This window comes from Quercus lobata, chromosome 5 (assembly GCF_001633185.2).
Source record: "Quercus lobata isolate SW786 chromosome 5, ValleyOak3.0 Primary Assembly, whole genome shotgun sequence".
NCBI classification, from domain to species: domain Eukaryota; kingdom Viridiplantae; phylum Streptophyta; class Magnoliopsida; order Fagales; family Fagaceae; genus Quercus; species Quercus lobata.
Window position 1 is genome coordinate 69,526,322 of NC_044908.1, and position 16,131 is coordinate 69,542,452.

The 16,131-nt window shown below is 36.5% G+C and overlaps 1 protein-coding gene across 1 annotated transcript; it reads left to right on the forward strand.

Annotated features, from left to right (window-relative positions):
* The first annotated feature begins 298 nt into the window (after nt 1–298).
* On the forward strand, nt 299–9,522 carry LOC115989532 (E3 ubiquitin-protein ligase UPL5-like). The gene is made up of 3 exons (XM_031113238.1): nt 299–2,082; nt 5,343–5,932; nt 8,851–9,522. The coding sequence occupies exons 1-3, from the start codon at nt 393–395 to the stop codon at nt 9,112–9,114; spliced, it is 2,544 nt and encodes an 847-aa protein (XP_030969098.1). The 5' UTR covers nt 299–392; the 3' UTR covers nt 9,115–9,522.
* Nucleotides 9,523–16,131: the final 6,609 nt, after the last annotated feature.

Here is a 16,131-nt window from a genome sequence, read left to right on the forward strand (position 1 = left end):
AGTACCGTAGGGTCTATTTGTAATAAAAAAAGTTACTAAAAAGTGAAATTTATGGGTCCATAAACAATACATGATATGCACTGATCAGTCCAAAAAAGTTTGAAAAGTCAAAATTACGACTACTGTTATTAAACAGTATATAAACAGTAACCGCAATCTGAAAAAACGCGTGAAAAAAAAAAAAAAAAAAAAAAAACACATACGACGTATCAGCCCAATCCAAACGCAACTGTAAAAACTTTACTATTTCCTCGTCTTTTTTTTTTGGAAAGTCTATTTTCTCGTCTTAGCTTACTCCTTGTCTTAGACACACACTCTCTCTCTCTCTCTCTCTCTCTCTCTCTTTTAGTCTTATCATATAGCACTAAGTTTTGATCAAAAAAAAAAAAAAAATGAGGAAAGATGAACCTAACGCCGTCAATTCCCCTTTCGATTCTCATCCTCACCCCACCGCCACCTCCACAACCGCGACTACAGCTGCGACCACTGTGGAATTCAGTTCTAGGGTTTCCGATGCTCAATCGGCCACCGACTCGGCCGAGTCGACTCATTCCGCGTCGCCTCGTTTGCAAGTCTTCATCCGAATGATCTCCGAGGGTAAGACTAGGGTAATCCAAGCTTACCCTCACGATACCGTGAAATCGCTCCACGAGCGAATCCAATTGGTCACCGGAATCCCGGTCGACCAGCAAAGGCTCATATACGGAGGCAAACAGCTCCAGTGGGAACGCTCGCTCGCCGAGTGCTCCATCGAAAACGACGCCGGATTGCAGCTCGTCGGGCGTATGCGTAGCACCGAGCATCCTCACGCTTGGCAAGTCATCGACGAAATGGTTTCCATCGTCCGCCGGCTCTGCCGCGGCGAGGCCGTCCCTGCCGCCACCGATCACATCGAGTCGAGGATGAGTGAGTACTTGTCGACCACTCCGAAAAAGGAGGAGAAGCTGGCGGCGGGGCATTTGCAGATATTTATGTCGTCTTCGGCTCCGGCCGCGTTGGTCATGCTCTACATGTCCATGGAGGAAGGTAACAGAGACTCTGCTGATAGTGCCATTAGGCATTTCTTGGATATTAGTCAAAATTCGTTGCCAAAAAGTCATCATAATTATTGTGCACCAATAGTATTAGAGTTTTGTAATTTGCTTAGGAGAGCTGGAGATGAGGACCCTTTGTATTTATCTTGCCGGAGTACATTTGGCACGATGTTAGAGTCGATTAGACCTTCGATGAAAAGAGTTAGGGGTGGTGGAGCCATTGTGATGGAAGAGATTTTCCCGTTTATTAGCGAGATGGCGAGTAGGTTGTGTACGGATTTAGGATTGAGTATGGAAACCCCTGGTACTGCAGGGCCACTGTCGAGTGATGTTTGTGATTTCACAGCATTCGTCCTCCCCTTGAGGACTAAGATATGTGAGGGTCTCATACCGGTGACGTTTGTTGAGGGGGAAGGATATAAGCATCCAGTGTTGGCACAGGAGCTTGAGTTTCTTTATCTTATATTTATTGATTTGTTGAATAGAATGAATGAGTGCCTACGAAGAATGGATGGGAACTTGATTGTTAAACAGAAGGGGGAAGGCCAAGTTGTATATTCGGGATGGTCTCAGTATCTTGCCATTTTGAAGGAACTGCATGGCATTTCAAAAATTTATCAGGGTGCTGAAGAACAGTTTTGGACGGTTTTGAGGCTTTCAAAAACGGCACTTTGTGCTTTAATTATTAACTATGCAAAGCGTGCGGACGATCATCAGTGGCTTCTTAAGCGGAAGGATGTAACCGATTTTGAGTCTAGAAGGCATTTGGCTATGATGATGTTTCCGAAGGCTAAAGAAGACTACGAGGGACTGCATGAGATGCTCATTGACAGGTCTCAATTGTTGGCGGAATCATTTGCGTATATACAACGGGCAGAGTCCGAATCTCTACATGCTGGTCTCTTTATTCAGTTCAGAAATGAGGAAGCTACAGGTCCGGGTGTATTGCAGGAATGGTTAGTTTTGGTATGCCAAGCTATATTTAACCCAGAAAACGCTCTTTTTGTGGCATGCCCAAATGATCGTAGAAGATTCTATCCTAATCCAAGTAAGCTTTAGTTGGCTTCTAATAGATTCTTTTATTGATCTGTATTTAATTTGGTTGATTTCTATGCTTCTCTTTTTTTTGTTCGGGGGGTTTGTTTTTTGGGGGGGGGGGGGGGGGGGGGGGTATTATGGATGATCGACAAAAGCTTTTGTTGCATTCTTGTTTGTATAGTTGTTGATAGTGGGCATAGATGCGAGAATTTGTGTTGTTACAACGTATGATAAACGATCAACCAAAAATCTTTTGTTGTATTGCTGTTAGTGTAATTGTTGATTTGGGCACAGACTGGAATTTTTGCTGTTACATTTCTGTTTGTGTAGTTGTTGATATGGGTATAGACCCATGAATTTGTGTTTGGAGGGGATATAACCACATATGTGGAATGATTTACCAAAACCTTTTGTTACATTGTTGTTTTTGCAATTAATGATATGAGTATAGACTCAAGAATATGTGAATTGTCTTTTGTTGCATTGCTGTTTGTGTAGTTGTTGATATGGGTATAGACACATTAATTTGTGTTGGATGGGGGTGGTGGGCTGGTTTGGTTGGTCATTTTACAAACTGTTTTCATCACTTAAAAACAAAATGAGGTGCTGGGGGGCCCATAAAAAAACCTTGTTTGGTGAATTGTTTTCGAAAAACCAAACTTAAAAATGGTTCCTTAGATTTACTCTGCAAACCCTAAACTGAAACCTTTTTTTAGAAGTTTTCAAGGTTGGGGGTTGTGTTTTTAACAAAAACTTGAAAGAGATATACTTTTGCCAAACAGTTTTTAACTCTTTTGTTTCTCACATTTACAACCTATACAAAGACACGTTTTTGGAAACCTATTTCAAAACTGGTTTTTACCCTTTTTGAAAACACATTTTAAAATGGTGAACTAAACAGCCTCCAAGTGTTTTGGGTGATGAAAATAGAATATTTATGAAAATTTTAAATTATATATATTAATAATACACACACACACACACACACTCAAGAGAAGCAAAAAATGCGTGTCCTCACCCTGTTTATCTTCAGGGTGGGGAAAACCCATGCGGGGAATTTTATCCATCCTTTGTGGTGTGTTTGGGTTGCACCTTCGCAGCCCAGGGTGGGGGTTTGAGCCCACGTGATTTCAATCTGGTTTTTTTACATTATCAAATGTCAAAGTTGTATCTGTAAGAAAACAGTAATATGTTGCATCATCCCTTACAACCATATATGATCATTATCATACTTAAATTGTAATCTTCATTTTTCTCAGTTGTGTCTTATGGGAACAAAAATAAATTTGCAAGTGTTATAAATTTTTTAGGAGTGTTGGAACTTGGATTTCAATCAACATGTGTTTGACGTATATGTTTAATTTATGTAGAAGTTGGAATAATGACTGGTAATGGAGCCAGAAGATTTTCAACATGTTTGTGTGAGTCTAATTGTTTGATTTTTCATTTGCTTAAGTTTCTGTGGATAATTAGAATCTTGTGGAGAGTGGAGATCATAGAAAGGTGAGTCTTGCAGAAGATTTTCTTGTCTTTAGAGCTGGTGCTATGATTTTTTGATGTTTATGAAGTAATGAAAGAATGGTGGTTAGGATTGACAGACTGGTTCTCAGTGTAGAGTTGTATATTATTGCTCTGGTATGAGTAAATATAATCTGCTAGATGATGTATTATTGCTGCACAAAAATCATGAATCAAAAGTATTGTATTGCATGGAAAAAGGATGCATTTGTAGCAGATCAAATCCTTTGGCTAAATGGGGATATCCATTGGGACATTCTTTTCACTAGATTGGTTAATGACTGGGAATTAGAGAACCTACAATATTTCCTTGCTCTTTTGTATTCCAGATATATTGAGCGGAGGGGGGAGATAGAATGGCATGGATGCCTACTAGGAAGGGATCTTTTGAAGTTAAATCATATTATAGAGTCCTTATCGATGGAGGTATTCAGTCCTTTACATGGAGATGTATTTGGAAGGTGAGATTCTGAAATTGGATAATTTGGGGAAGAGGAATATTTGCATTGTTAACTGCTATTGTATGAGTAAGAATAGTTGGGAATTGGTGAATCACTTGCTTCTTCACTGTTCTTATGCATAGTGCTCATGGAATTTCGATTTTAGCTTGTTTAGTGTCTCTTGGGTGATGCCTAAGCATGTGGAGTTGCTGGCTTGTTGGAGGAGAGGGGTTGGTCAACATTGGGTAGCAGTTATTTGGGAGGCAATTCTGTTGTGTATTATGTGGACTATTTGGGAGAATGGAATCTTCAAACTTTTGAGGGGGATGAGCATACCATTATTGGGCTGAAACGGTTCCTTTTGCTTTCCTTGTTTGACTGGATGACTGCTATGAGTGGTCTGCATATTTTTTCCCTTTGGATTTCCTAGATCTGTGTTCATTTGCATAATTTTTGACTTCCCTTAATACACAACCTGTGTACCAGGGGAGCAGTATGTACCTTTCTTTTGATAAAAAATTAATTACCCATAAAAAAAACACCATGCATCAAAATTCCAATAAGAAAACTTGAAGATAATCTTAACAGAACCAGACCTGCAAGCATAGAGAGATAAGAGTCTTGCAGAAGTCAGTTCTTGTCTTTAGAGCTGGTTGTATGTTTTGTTGATGTTTGTGAAGGATTGGAAGAATGATGGTGAGGACTGACAGAGTGGTTCTCAGTCTGTTGTGGTTTTTGTATATTCTGGTTCTTGTATGTATCAATGTAAACCTGGCTAGATGATATGTTATTGATACAAAAAAACTATGTCTCAAAAGTTCAATAAGAAAACTAGAAGATAATCATAACAGAATCAGGCCTGCGAACAGTTGGTTAAGAAATACAAATAATCTAATCTGTATGTAGAATGCACAGTTATCATACTCAAGATTGAGTCCCATGGGCAAATGGTATGATTTAACGTAATGAATTGTTTACCTTTGATGAGGCTGTATTGCCCCCCTTTCAACAAGTTACAGAACAATAGTTTCTAGAACAAGCTGTTCGATATTAGATTGTAAACTCGGTTCGGTCACTATCAAACTGCCATTGAACCTATATTGGTATTACTCATTTTTTTGGGAATTGTGTCATAATGCAGAATTTCCCTGATTCAGAGTTCTGAGTTATGCTTCTATATCTGTTAAAAGAGTTCTACACTTATAATTATAAAAATATTTATCATTTTGTTTAAGTAAATATTATATTGAGGCAAAGAACTCTTTTTCCGGAGACAATTATGATTTGTTCAGCCATTTCCTTCTGTATGCAGCATCAAGGGTGAATCCCATGCACCTTGAGTATTTCAGCTTCTCTGGTCGGGTGATTGCATTAGCTTTGATGCATAAAGTTCAAGTAGGCATTGTCTTTGATCGTGTCTTTTTCTTGCAATTGGCTGGGAAGTACATTTCGTTGGAAGATATAAGGGATGCAGATCCATGCTTGTATCATAGCTGCAGAAAGATTCTGGGTATGAAGTCTGATGTTATTGATTTAGATACTTTAGTACTAACATTTGTTAGTGAAGTTGAAGAGTTTGGATCCAGGAAAGTTGTGGAGCTTTGCCCTGGTGGGAAAAGCAAGGTTGTGAATAGCCAGAACAGGGAGGAATATATTAGGCTTCTTATTGAGCATCGCTTTGTCACATCTATCTCAGATCAGGTATCACAATTTGCACAAGGCTTTGGTGATATTCTTTCCAACTCTAAGCTCCAGAAGTTCTTTTTCCAAAGTTTAGAGCTTGAAGATCTTGATTGGATGCTTCATGGAAGTGAAACTGCTATTTGTGTTGATGATTGGAAGGCACATACTGAGTACAATGGCTACAAAGAAACTGATCCTCAGATATTCTGGTTCTGGAAGGTACGTGCTTGCAGGATTTTAATTTATTAAATTTATGTGTTTTCCTCTACTTAGTTTTTATCCCATGTTTACAAATGATTTCCTTCTAAGGCACATACTGAGTTTACTTGAATTCCCATTTTGAAGATGTGAGTTCAAAAAGTTCCATAATTCTCACCTTTTTTTTCCACAAATCATATTTTTATACCTTTCTTGTTAACAGGAGTCATTTGGTGAGAAATTGCATTTTTAATTCAGAAGTGTAAAATGCCTATTACTTGAAACATGGTGTAAGAATACAACACCTTTTAAACTTGCATCTTCAAGATGTGACATCTGCAGAAGGCGTATCCAGTGAAATCGCATCTCGAAAATGCAATTTCATGCTAAGTTGGAAATTAAACATGGCAGTGTTTGTCCATGTAGGCAAGATGAAATTCAAAGTTTTTAAAATATTGGGATCCTATTACTTATCAAATAAATAAATAAATAAATATATTTTTTGTAGGAAAAAAAATCCTATGTTTTTATTTTATATATATATAATTTTTATTTTGAGAATCTAATTTATTGTGGATATAGCAATTTGAAAATCAACAGAAGAGTGACCCCATGTTTTTAGGTAATGTTTTAGTGGGAGTAAGAGTTGTATTTTTACCGGATTGTCCTTTAGTTTTGTCTGTACTTAAACATAGGGGTGTAGGGGCATTTTTGAACAAAAAAAATGAGGATCCCAAACGGGAGAAGCCCCTTAAATAGTAGTATAAATATATTGGGATCCTACAGGAGTGAATGAGCTTTTTGGATTGAATCAAGGATTGTAAGATCCTACTTTTCGCATGTACCTCAAAAAGGTGAGCTGCTTTTCTCATAACAAAAGTAGGGTGCAAGAGTTTTCTCGTGTGTACATACATGCTTACATCTGATTCGATAGTGCAACACAATGGAATGTAGAAGTTAATCATATAAGCATTGTATTTGTTCAAACATGATCATTTTCTATTACTTAGAAGAATGATAATATTGTGGAATTTTATAATTGGAATTAGATAAAGTCATAAAACTCAAAAGTTGCATCTCCTATTGTCGCTAAAACTGATTTTAATATGGAATAGCTAGCAAATTTTCATCATTAAAGAGAATTATAGTGAATTACTACTCTATTTAGGAAGTTTTTTGCTCATGTGATGAGTGGGTAGTTGCAGGGATTAGACTGTCATTAGTAGGATTTCTAGTAGCCTGTTCAAGGTTGGGGCACAAATAGTTGCTTAGTTGCCTTCCTCTTAACAGGGCTTTGACCTTGATGAACCTGAACCTCCAATAGGAATGCCTAAACTTTAGTGTCCCAGGAAGTTCTTTGAAAATGTTGGCCATTGCTTGCTGGTAGCTATTTTGGTTTCAGTCATAGTTCTTTTGTTCCATTCCTTTCCCATTTCAACAAGTTGGGGCTACTATCACAAGGCAGCCCGCCCTGTATTAGTAGACTGATGTTTTCTTAATTGAAGCTCGAGTGTTCGGATTGGATCTTATTGAGGTGACCAGTATAAAGGCATGAGAGAGAGATATTTACCCATGTTATGCTTGGAATTGACAAAGAAGTACTATAAGGCCTTTGTATGTTTTTATCCCCAAAAAAAAGGTATGCCATTAGGCTCTCAGGTGGAGCTTGGTTTGATTGGTCTAGGGCTTGGGGACTCACCTCTAGTGATTCTATCCCTATGTTCCTTAGTTCTCTTCTCTGTAATTAATTTGCTCTTTGTTGTCTCCGTTTGTTTTCTGGGTTCTTTTTTCTTTTTCTTCTCTCTTTTTGTTTGTTTCCTTCTCTGTATTCTCTGTTCTGCCTTGTGTTTTCATGAGGTAGCTTCTTAATATATATCTTTCTTACTTATCAAAAAAAAAAAAAAGGCTCTCAGGGTTCTGCTGTGAGTTTTGAGAACAATTATGAAACTTACTACTTTTATAACATTTGGGTAAAGGACAAGGGATTGCTTTCTTTTTCCTTGATTTTTGATGAATTTAGAAGGTTAATAAAAGACATTGTCATATTGGTGAATACTACCTGATAACATATCGAATCTTTTCAATCAGGGTTTGACCCAATGATCGGGCTGAATGAACAGAAATTCTTTAGAATTAATTTATTTAATTTATTTTTTTATTCTTTGAGTTACACATGCTTCTGATGGGTCTCATACCAACAGCCTCACCCACCACCCAACTCTTACACGGGAAGGAGATGCTATTTGAGCAAGAGCTCCTTGGCAGAAATGCTTTAGAATTATTGGAATATTTTGGGTGCCTAGCGTACCTGTAACTATCCTAGACTTGAAATATGTAGAACCACAATGAGATGGCCATAGATAAAATTCAAGCAACACCGCAAGATTTTATTTATTTATTGGTTAATGCCAAATTGAAACCCATCTTGTAGGTCTTGAACTTTGATCTCACCCATTCTTATGGGGGAAGGAATTGTTATTTGGGCCAGAAATGGTAACAACACATGATATGTGTTGCCCAATCCTAGATGATAGAATATCAATAAGCTTTCCTTGAATTTGTGTAGACAATTGTTTGATCTTGTATATTGTTTACAGTGTGAGACTGTCTCTGGCTCCATGGCAAGGTATAATTAATGACAGCGTAACTCGCACTGCTCCATTAGCAAATTCTTAAGACCTTGACCTGCCTGTTGACAAGGCAGTAGCATTTCCAAACAATTCTCTCTCAATTTATTAGATAAGAAGATATTGAAAGCCTTAAAAGGTCAACAACCTGTGTTTAGCAGACTTTGAGCCAAAACAGTCAAGCAATGTTGAATTTGAAGTAGCTGGAGATCTCTCTATTATTAACTAATAATAAAATTATATGAATAGGGATTGATAGTTGTTGCCAATTTGTTGTGGTAATTAAATTATCTTTGCTTAAAAAATTTGCAGATTGTTGGGGGAATGTCAGCAGAGCAGAGAAAGGTTCTTCTCTTTTTCTGGACCTCAGTGAAATATTTACCAGTGGAAGGTTTCCATGGATTGGCTTCCCAGCTTTACATATACAGGTCCATGGAGTCTCATGATCGCTTGCCTTCATCTCAAACTTGCTTTTATCGGTTGTGTTTCCCACCCTATCCATCTATGGCTGTCATGCAAGATCGCCTTCATGTCATCACCCAAGAACATGTAGGTTGTAGCTTTGGAACTCGGTGAAATAGGTGCATCTGAAGATCTGGGTTGAAAGGGTTTTTTGACTACACATAGAAATATTTGTCCTCAGGTTGTACAGATTATAGGATGATTGTCATTAGACTATGTAAGAAGGTGCCATAGTTCTCTTATTGTTCACCCTTCTTTTTGCATCGTTGGATGAAGGTTGCGATGTCATTGCTCTTTTTGTTGTCTGTTTGTATAGGTATAGTATAAATAAAGCAGGAGGCAGAAAAATGCAAAACTTTCTGCTTACATGGACTTTTTTCATAGTATTAGATACTGGCTTGTCGGGACATTTAAGCACACAGATTATGCAATGACAAGCAAGTCAATCTCCTTTTTCTCTGATAATCATTAAGTTCTTATAAGATTATGTGAATAAGATCAATATCCGTTTTGTTTAGAATACTTTCAGGTTGTGATATGGTGCAATTGCTTTCAAGTCCATTGCTTCTATGTTTTTGTTCATAATTCTCCCAAAAGGCCTGTTTAACAATTTAAAAGTTTTTCAAAATTGTTTCCGAAGCTAACTCATTTCCCTATGTGTCACTCTCCTTTTCTTAATTTTTTTTTTTTAATTTTAAATTTTTTACTTTTACTTTTGATTTTAGGCTGAACAAAGGTTATATATTTCTTCCTTTTGAGCAAGTATGACACTAAAAACTGTGTCTCGTGCAATCTAATTATATTCATTTTCTTTTTGGAAAGCCTAAACTTCAGATGGTAGAGAACTGGTTCGACATGAGTACTGGGAGTCGAAAAGATTATTCTCCACTCTGCATGATTACCTTTTTTTTTTTTTTGAAACCTCTGCGTGATTCAGTATGAGTTGAGCAATATATTATGCACTCACTGATGTTAGTTGTTTTTCACTAATATCTCATCTTTGTTTTCCTGGTAAATTGTCTGTCTATTTGAGAAAGGTACTAAAACATGACATGTCCAAGTCAGGATCATCTGGTGATGCTTGAAGTAATGTCTAATTAATGTAGGAGCATCCACATCCCAATTATTAGGTGTCAACCAGCATCAAAGCTAGAGTGTTTATTATTATTATTATTATTATTATTCAGGAACTAAAAAACGAAAAGAAAAAGACAATGGGACCAGCTGGACTAAAGAGAGGTCTCAACCAATGCTTGAGGAGTCTAGACAACCTTACAAAAGAGAGGTCTCAAGTGAAAGATCTGCATGCGCTCCTTCATGGAAATTTAGCCATAGCCCACCTATAGCAATTAAGGGTAGAGTTTTCAAATAAATATTAAGAGTAGGCATGGTTGGAGTGATTTTGGGGAGAATGGAAAAAAGAGAGAGAAAATGGGTGGGAAGGGTGTATGGTTGAGAGGGGGAAGGGGGAGAAAATTGGTGGGGCCTAGCTGTTTTTCCTTCGGGCCTACCAAAACTTAATCTCCCCAAATTGGGAGAAAATGAGAATGAAAATGAAGAGCAAAAAGTCTTGGGCATTTTGGACAAAATTACCCGATCATTTTGAACAATTTTTTGTCAGTTTCTTATTTGCTTTTTTCACCTAGCAAACACTCAATTTTTTTAACTTTTTTGGTTTTTTCCTCTTTGAATTTTTTGTCTTTTTAGATCTTTTTAAAGTTCTCTTTCATTTTTTTAATTTAATTTTTTTTCTCATTTGTTTCTTTTCATGTCAATTTTTTTAATAGAAAAAAAAATATTTTTGGTTCTTGAACTTCTTGTGCTTATTTTTAATGAAGTATTCATTCGTACACAAATTTTTAATAAAAATATAACGTGTTTACCTTTTACTATCTTCTCATTTTTCTTCTCAATCAAACAAAAGAGTTTTTCATCCCTCCGCTTTCCTTTCCTTTTAACCAAACTCCATGAGAGAAAACTTAAAATCTCTTCTATCTTCACACTTTTTCATCCCTCCAGCCAAATGGACCTAAAGAAAAGTAGTTTATCATTCTTGATTCTATTATCTTAAGCTCAATTTTCTTTTATGTCTGTCTATCCTCTACCGAATGGCAATTAGTAATTACACTCAAGAATGCTACATATAAATGATAGCATGTTGCTAAACATTGTTTCCTTTTTATTTTTTCTGTTTTTGGTTGTTACTAACCATTCTTTGCATGTAGTGGTAGCTGATTATGAATGTAATCTAGACTATATATTTTATTGTGCATGTAATTTGGACTATTGGAAGGTTGTTTATTGTGGTACTAGAGTAGTAGTGGCATATTTGATCCTGTGCTATCTTTGAGGAAAAAACAGAAGAAGAAGCTTTTGTTGTGGTTTTTAATGATCGTGTAATGTATTTTACTCCCAAAATTGATGTATATATCTATATTATAGTATTTATAATAAATTGAAGATGTTTTATTTTTGGTTAACCTTATAAGATTTTTTACTACATAAGTTTTTGAGACTTCAAAATTTTACATGCCATTATATATATAAATATATATATATATATATATATATATATATATATATATATATATATATATGTATAATTGAATTCAAAGTTCATTTAATTTTTGAATGCTTTATTAGAATTTTGGCACTTCATATTTTATTTTGAATGATAGAATACATATATATATATATATACTTTTTTTTAATTATACAGATACAATAGAATTTCTTATAACATCCACTCCATGATAATTGTCATCTATCATCAAGCCAAGACACCAATAATAGAATATATAGTTATATAATAATAATAATAATTGTAAGGGCCAATTTTGGGGCTCAGTCCAGGATGAATGGACTTAGGCCCAAAAAGTCCAAAATAATGAATTTGTAGAGAGTGTGTCAAACAACTAGGCCCTAATGAATTGAACAATGGCTAATATGGAATTGGATGACAATCATGCACAAATAAGAAGTACTGATATGAATGAACTTCTTGTCCGAGGAGGCAAGTGTTCATATAAATCAACTAAATAGAGTACAAGCGCAATTTTGATTGCTATAGTGTTCTTTCTCTCTATTTTCCCTCCCTCCTCATGGAGGGTCTCTTACATTATATAGCTCCCTTTGGTCAATCTTGATCCAATACTTGTCAATCATTTGAGCCCTTATCTAAGTACTCGTCCCATCAAACACTCTCTTTGACTTTCTGTGAGTTGTGGTAATCAAGGCAGTACTGTTCAGAAGTCTTCTCCACATAAATGCAGCCAGAAAAGTAGCTGTATTGCATTCAATGCGGTTGTAGTAGCTTTCCCCTAGATATTTTTGGGTTCCCTTCCTTCTCGTATGTTCATGATGCACGTCCTTATCACTGGAGTTTCATGGAAGGTCACTCTGATTATTGGAATACATATTTGAGTTGTACTTATCGTATCCGATGAGATATTCTTCCTCGGACAACCTTTCTATCTGTATCTTGCTCATTAAATCCTGAGCATGAACCGTTCATTATCATTCGTTCTTCCTCGGACTACTTATGCTCTCGGACAAGGCCCAAGGTCCAATATATAATTTAGGCCCTTAACCCTACAATAATAATAATAATAATAATAATAATAATTGTAAGGACACAGTTTGGAGCCCAAGCCCAAAGTGTAAATGGGTATTGGTCCAACGAGCCCAGTATAATGAATTTATAGAGAGTGTGTCAGAAAATTAGGTTCTAATGAGTTGGATAACAGTCAAGATGGAATTAAAAGACAATCAAGCAAAAGCAGGAACCAAATTTCGGCCATCAAGAACAGTGTAGGGGAGTGGCTATATGATGAGAGAGATGTGATGGAGCATATTAGAGGGGGTTTTGAGGGCCTTTTCTTCTCTTCTCTAGCATTATCAGAGAGGAATCCCCCACTTTTGACTCAGGGGCAAGCCTATCTCTCGGAAGATGATTGTGAATCCCTTTGTGTTGAGGTCACAGAGGAGGAAATAAAATATGCGCTTTGGTCGATGAAGCCTTTTAAAGCACTTGGTCCTAATGGGCTTTAGGTAGGTTTTTATTAGCGCTTTTGGTTGGTGGTTGGAAAATCTCTGGTTGAGGAAATTAAAGGGATTTTCTCTAGGAAAAAAATCCTAGATAATCTCAATAGAACCCTTATTGCACTTATTCCTAAGATCCAAGGCCTTGAAACTTTGGGCAATTACCGTCCCATTAGTCTGTGTAATACTATTTATAAAGTCATCACAAAGGTGTTAGTGGCTCGGATTAGATCTTTCTTACCCACTGCAAAAGACAGATGCTTAGAAAAACTTTCCCACCCTTCATGAATGCTTCTCCAAAGGCCACATCCATGAGTCCTCCTACACAATTTCGTACACCACCCACCTTGACCCTCACCATATTTTGTGGATATAACTCTCTGCCAAAGATGGGTAACTTCATGCCCATAACGCCACAACCATTTCCCTAATAGAGCTTGATTGAACAACGCCACACTTCTTATCCCCAAACCATCCAATTTAACAGGCAAACACACCTTATCCCAAGCCACCAAAGGATATTTGAAACTCCCCTCAGAAGACCCCCTCAGAAAATTCCTCAAATACTTTCCATTCTAGTAGCCACAGCTTTTGGAATAGTGAATAGAGATAAAAAGTACGTAGGAAGACTAGAGAGAGTACTTTTTAGTAAAGTGAGCCTACCCCACTTAGATAGATAGAGACGCTTCCACCCTAATAGTTTCTTTTCCATCTTCTCCAAAATAGGATTCCAAATCGTTTAGATGCGAAAAATTTGTGTTGTTATGACGTATGATAAATGATCAACCAAAAACCTTTTGTTGCGTTGCTGTTAAGTGTAATTGTTGATTTATGTACAGACTCAGGAATTTGTGAATTGTCTTTTGTTGCATTGTTGTTTGTGTAGTTGTTGATATGGGTATAGACCCATGAATTTGTGTTGGGTGGGGGGTATAACCATGTGATGAATGATTTTTTTTTTGTGTGTGGAGGGGGGGGGGGGTGTTATTACTACATATGATGAATGATATTCCGAAACCTTTTGTTGCATTGCTGTTTATGTAATTGTTGATATGGGAATAGACTCAAGAATTTGAGTGTTGTTATGACGGATGATGAATGATCGACCAAAATCTTTTGTTGCATTGCTGTTTGTGAAATTGTTGATATTAGTATAGACTCAGACATTTGTGTATAACCTTCTGTTACATTGCTGTTTGTGTAATTGTTGATATTGATATAGATTCAAGAATTTCTGTGTTTTGTGGGGGGTGGGGGGCGCAACAGGGCAAGGCTGTTTGGAGCTCTTTACTAACCATAATGAGATGTTTTTGACTTTGATAATGTAGAGATGAAAGAGAAAAGAGGGGATAGTAGTGAGAGTAATAAGATAGAGAGAACAAGGGCTGGTTTGGTTGGTCATTTTACAAACTGTTTTCATCACTTAAAAACAAAATGAGGTGGTGGGGGCCCATAAAAAAACCTTGTTTAGTGAATTGTTTTTGAAAAACCAAAAATGGTTCCTTAGATTTACTCTGCAAACCCTAAACTGAAACTTGTTTTTAGAAGTTTTCAAGGTTGGGGGTTGTGTTTTTAACAAAAACTTAAAAGAGATGTACTTTTGCCAAACAGTTTTTAACTCTTTTGTTTCTCACATTTACAACCTATACAAAGACACGTTTTTGGAAACCTATTTCAAAACTGGTTTTTACCCTTTTTGAAAACACATTTTAAAATGGTGAACCAAACAGCCTCCAAGTGTTTTGGGGGATGAAAATAGAATATTTATGAAAATTTTAAATTATATATATTAATAATACATGCACACACACTCAAGGGAAGCAAAAAAAGCGTGTCCTCACCCTGTTTATATTCAGGGTGGGGAAAACCCATGCGGGGAATTTTATCCATTCTTTGTGGTGTGTTTGGGTTACACATTCGTAGCCCGGGGTGGGGGTTTGAGCCCATGTGATTTCAGTCTGGGTTTTTTTACATTATCAAATGTCAAAGTTGTATCTGTAAGAGAACAGTAATATGTTGCACCATCCCTTACAACCATATATGTTCATTATCATACTTAAATTGTAATCTTCATTTTTCTTAGTTGTGTCTTATGGGAACAAAAATAAATTTGCAAGTGTTATAAATTTTTTAGGAGTGTTGGAACTTGGATTTCAATCAACATGTGTTTGACGTATATGTTTAATTTATGTAGAAGTTTGAATAATGACTGGTAATGAAGATTTTCAACATGTTTGTGTTAGTCTAATTGTTTGATTTTTCATTTGCTTAAGTTTCTGTGGATAATTAGAATCTTGTGGAGAGTGGAGATCATAGAAAGGTGAGTCTTGCAGAAGATTTTCTTGTCTTTAGAGCTGGTGCTATGATTTTTTGATGTTTATGAAGTAATGAAAGAATGGTGGTTAGGATTGACAGATTGGTTCTCAGTATGGAGTTGTATATTATGGCTCTGGTAAACTCAGTTCGGTCACTAGCAAACTGCCATTGAACCTATATTGGTATTACTCATTTTTTTGGGAATTGTGTCATGCAGAATTTCCCTGATTCAGAGTTCTGAGTTATGCTTCCTATTTCGTTAAAAGAGTTCTACACTTATAATTATAAAAATATTTATCATTTTGTTTAAGTAAATATTATATTGAGGCAAAGAACTCTTTTTCCAGAGACAGTTATGATTTGTTCATCCGTTTCCTTCTATATGCAGCATCAAGGGTGGATCCCATGCACCTTGAGTATTTCAGCTTCTCTGGTCGGGTGATTGCATTAGCTTTGATGCATAAAGTTCAAGTAGGCATTGTCTTTGATCGTGTCTTTTTCTTGCAATTGGCTGGGAAGTACATTTCGTTGGAAGATATAAGGGATGCAGATCCATGCTTGTGTAATAGCTGCAAACAGATTCTGGATGTGGATTCTGATTTTATTGATTCAGATGGTTTAGGACTAATATTTGTTAGAGAAGTTGAGGAGTTAGGATCCAGGAAAGTTGTGGAGCTTTGCCCTGGTGGGAAAAGCAAGGTTGTGAATAGCCAGAACAGGGAGGAATATGTTAGGCTTCTTATTGAGCATCGCTTTGTCACGTCTATCTCAGAC

Excerpts from the sequence above, each read along its gene's own strand:
- LOC115989532 (XM_031113238.1), top strand. The coding sequence starts at position 393 with ATGAGGAAAGATGAACCTAACGCCGTCAATTCCCCTTTCGATTCTCAT. Across the intron at positions 2,083-5,342 it reads AAGATTCTATCCTAATCCAA|CATCAAGGGTGAATCCCATG; the intron begins GTAAGCTTTAGT and ends TTCTGTATGCAG. Across the intron at positions 5,933-8,850 it reads AGATATTCTGGTTCTGGAAG|ATTGTTGGGGGAATGTCAGC; the intron begins GTACGTGCTTGC and ends AAAAATTTGCAG.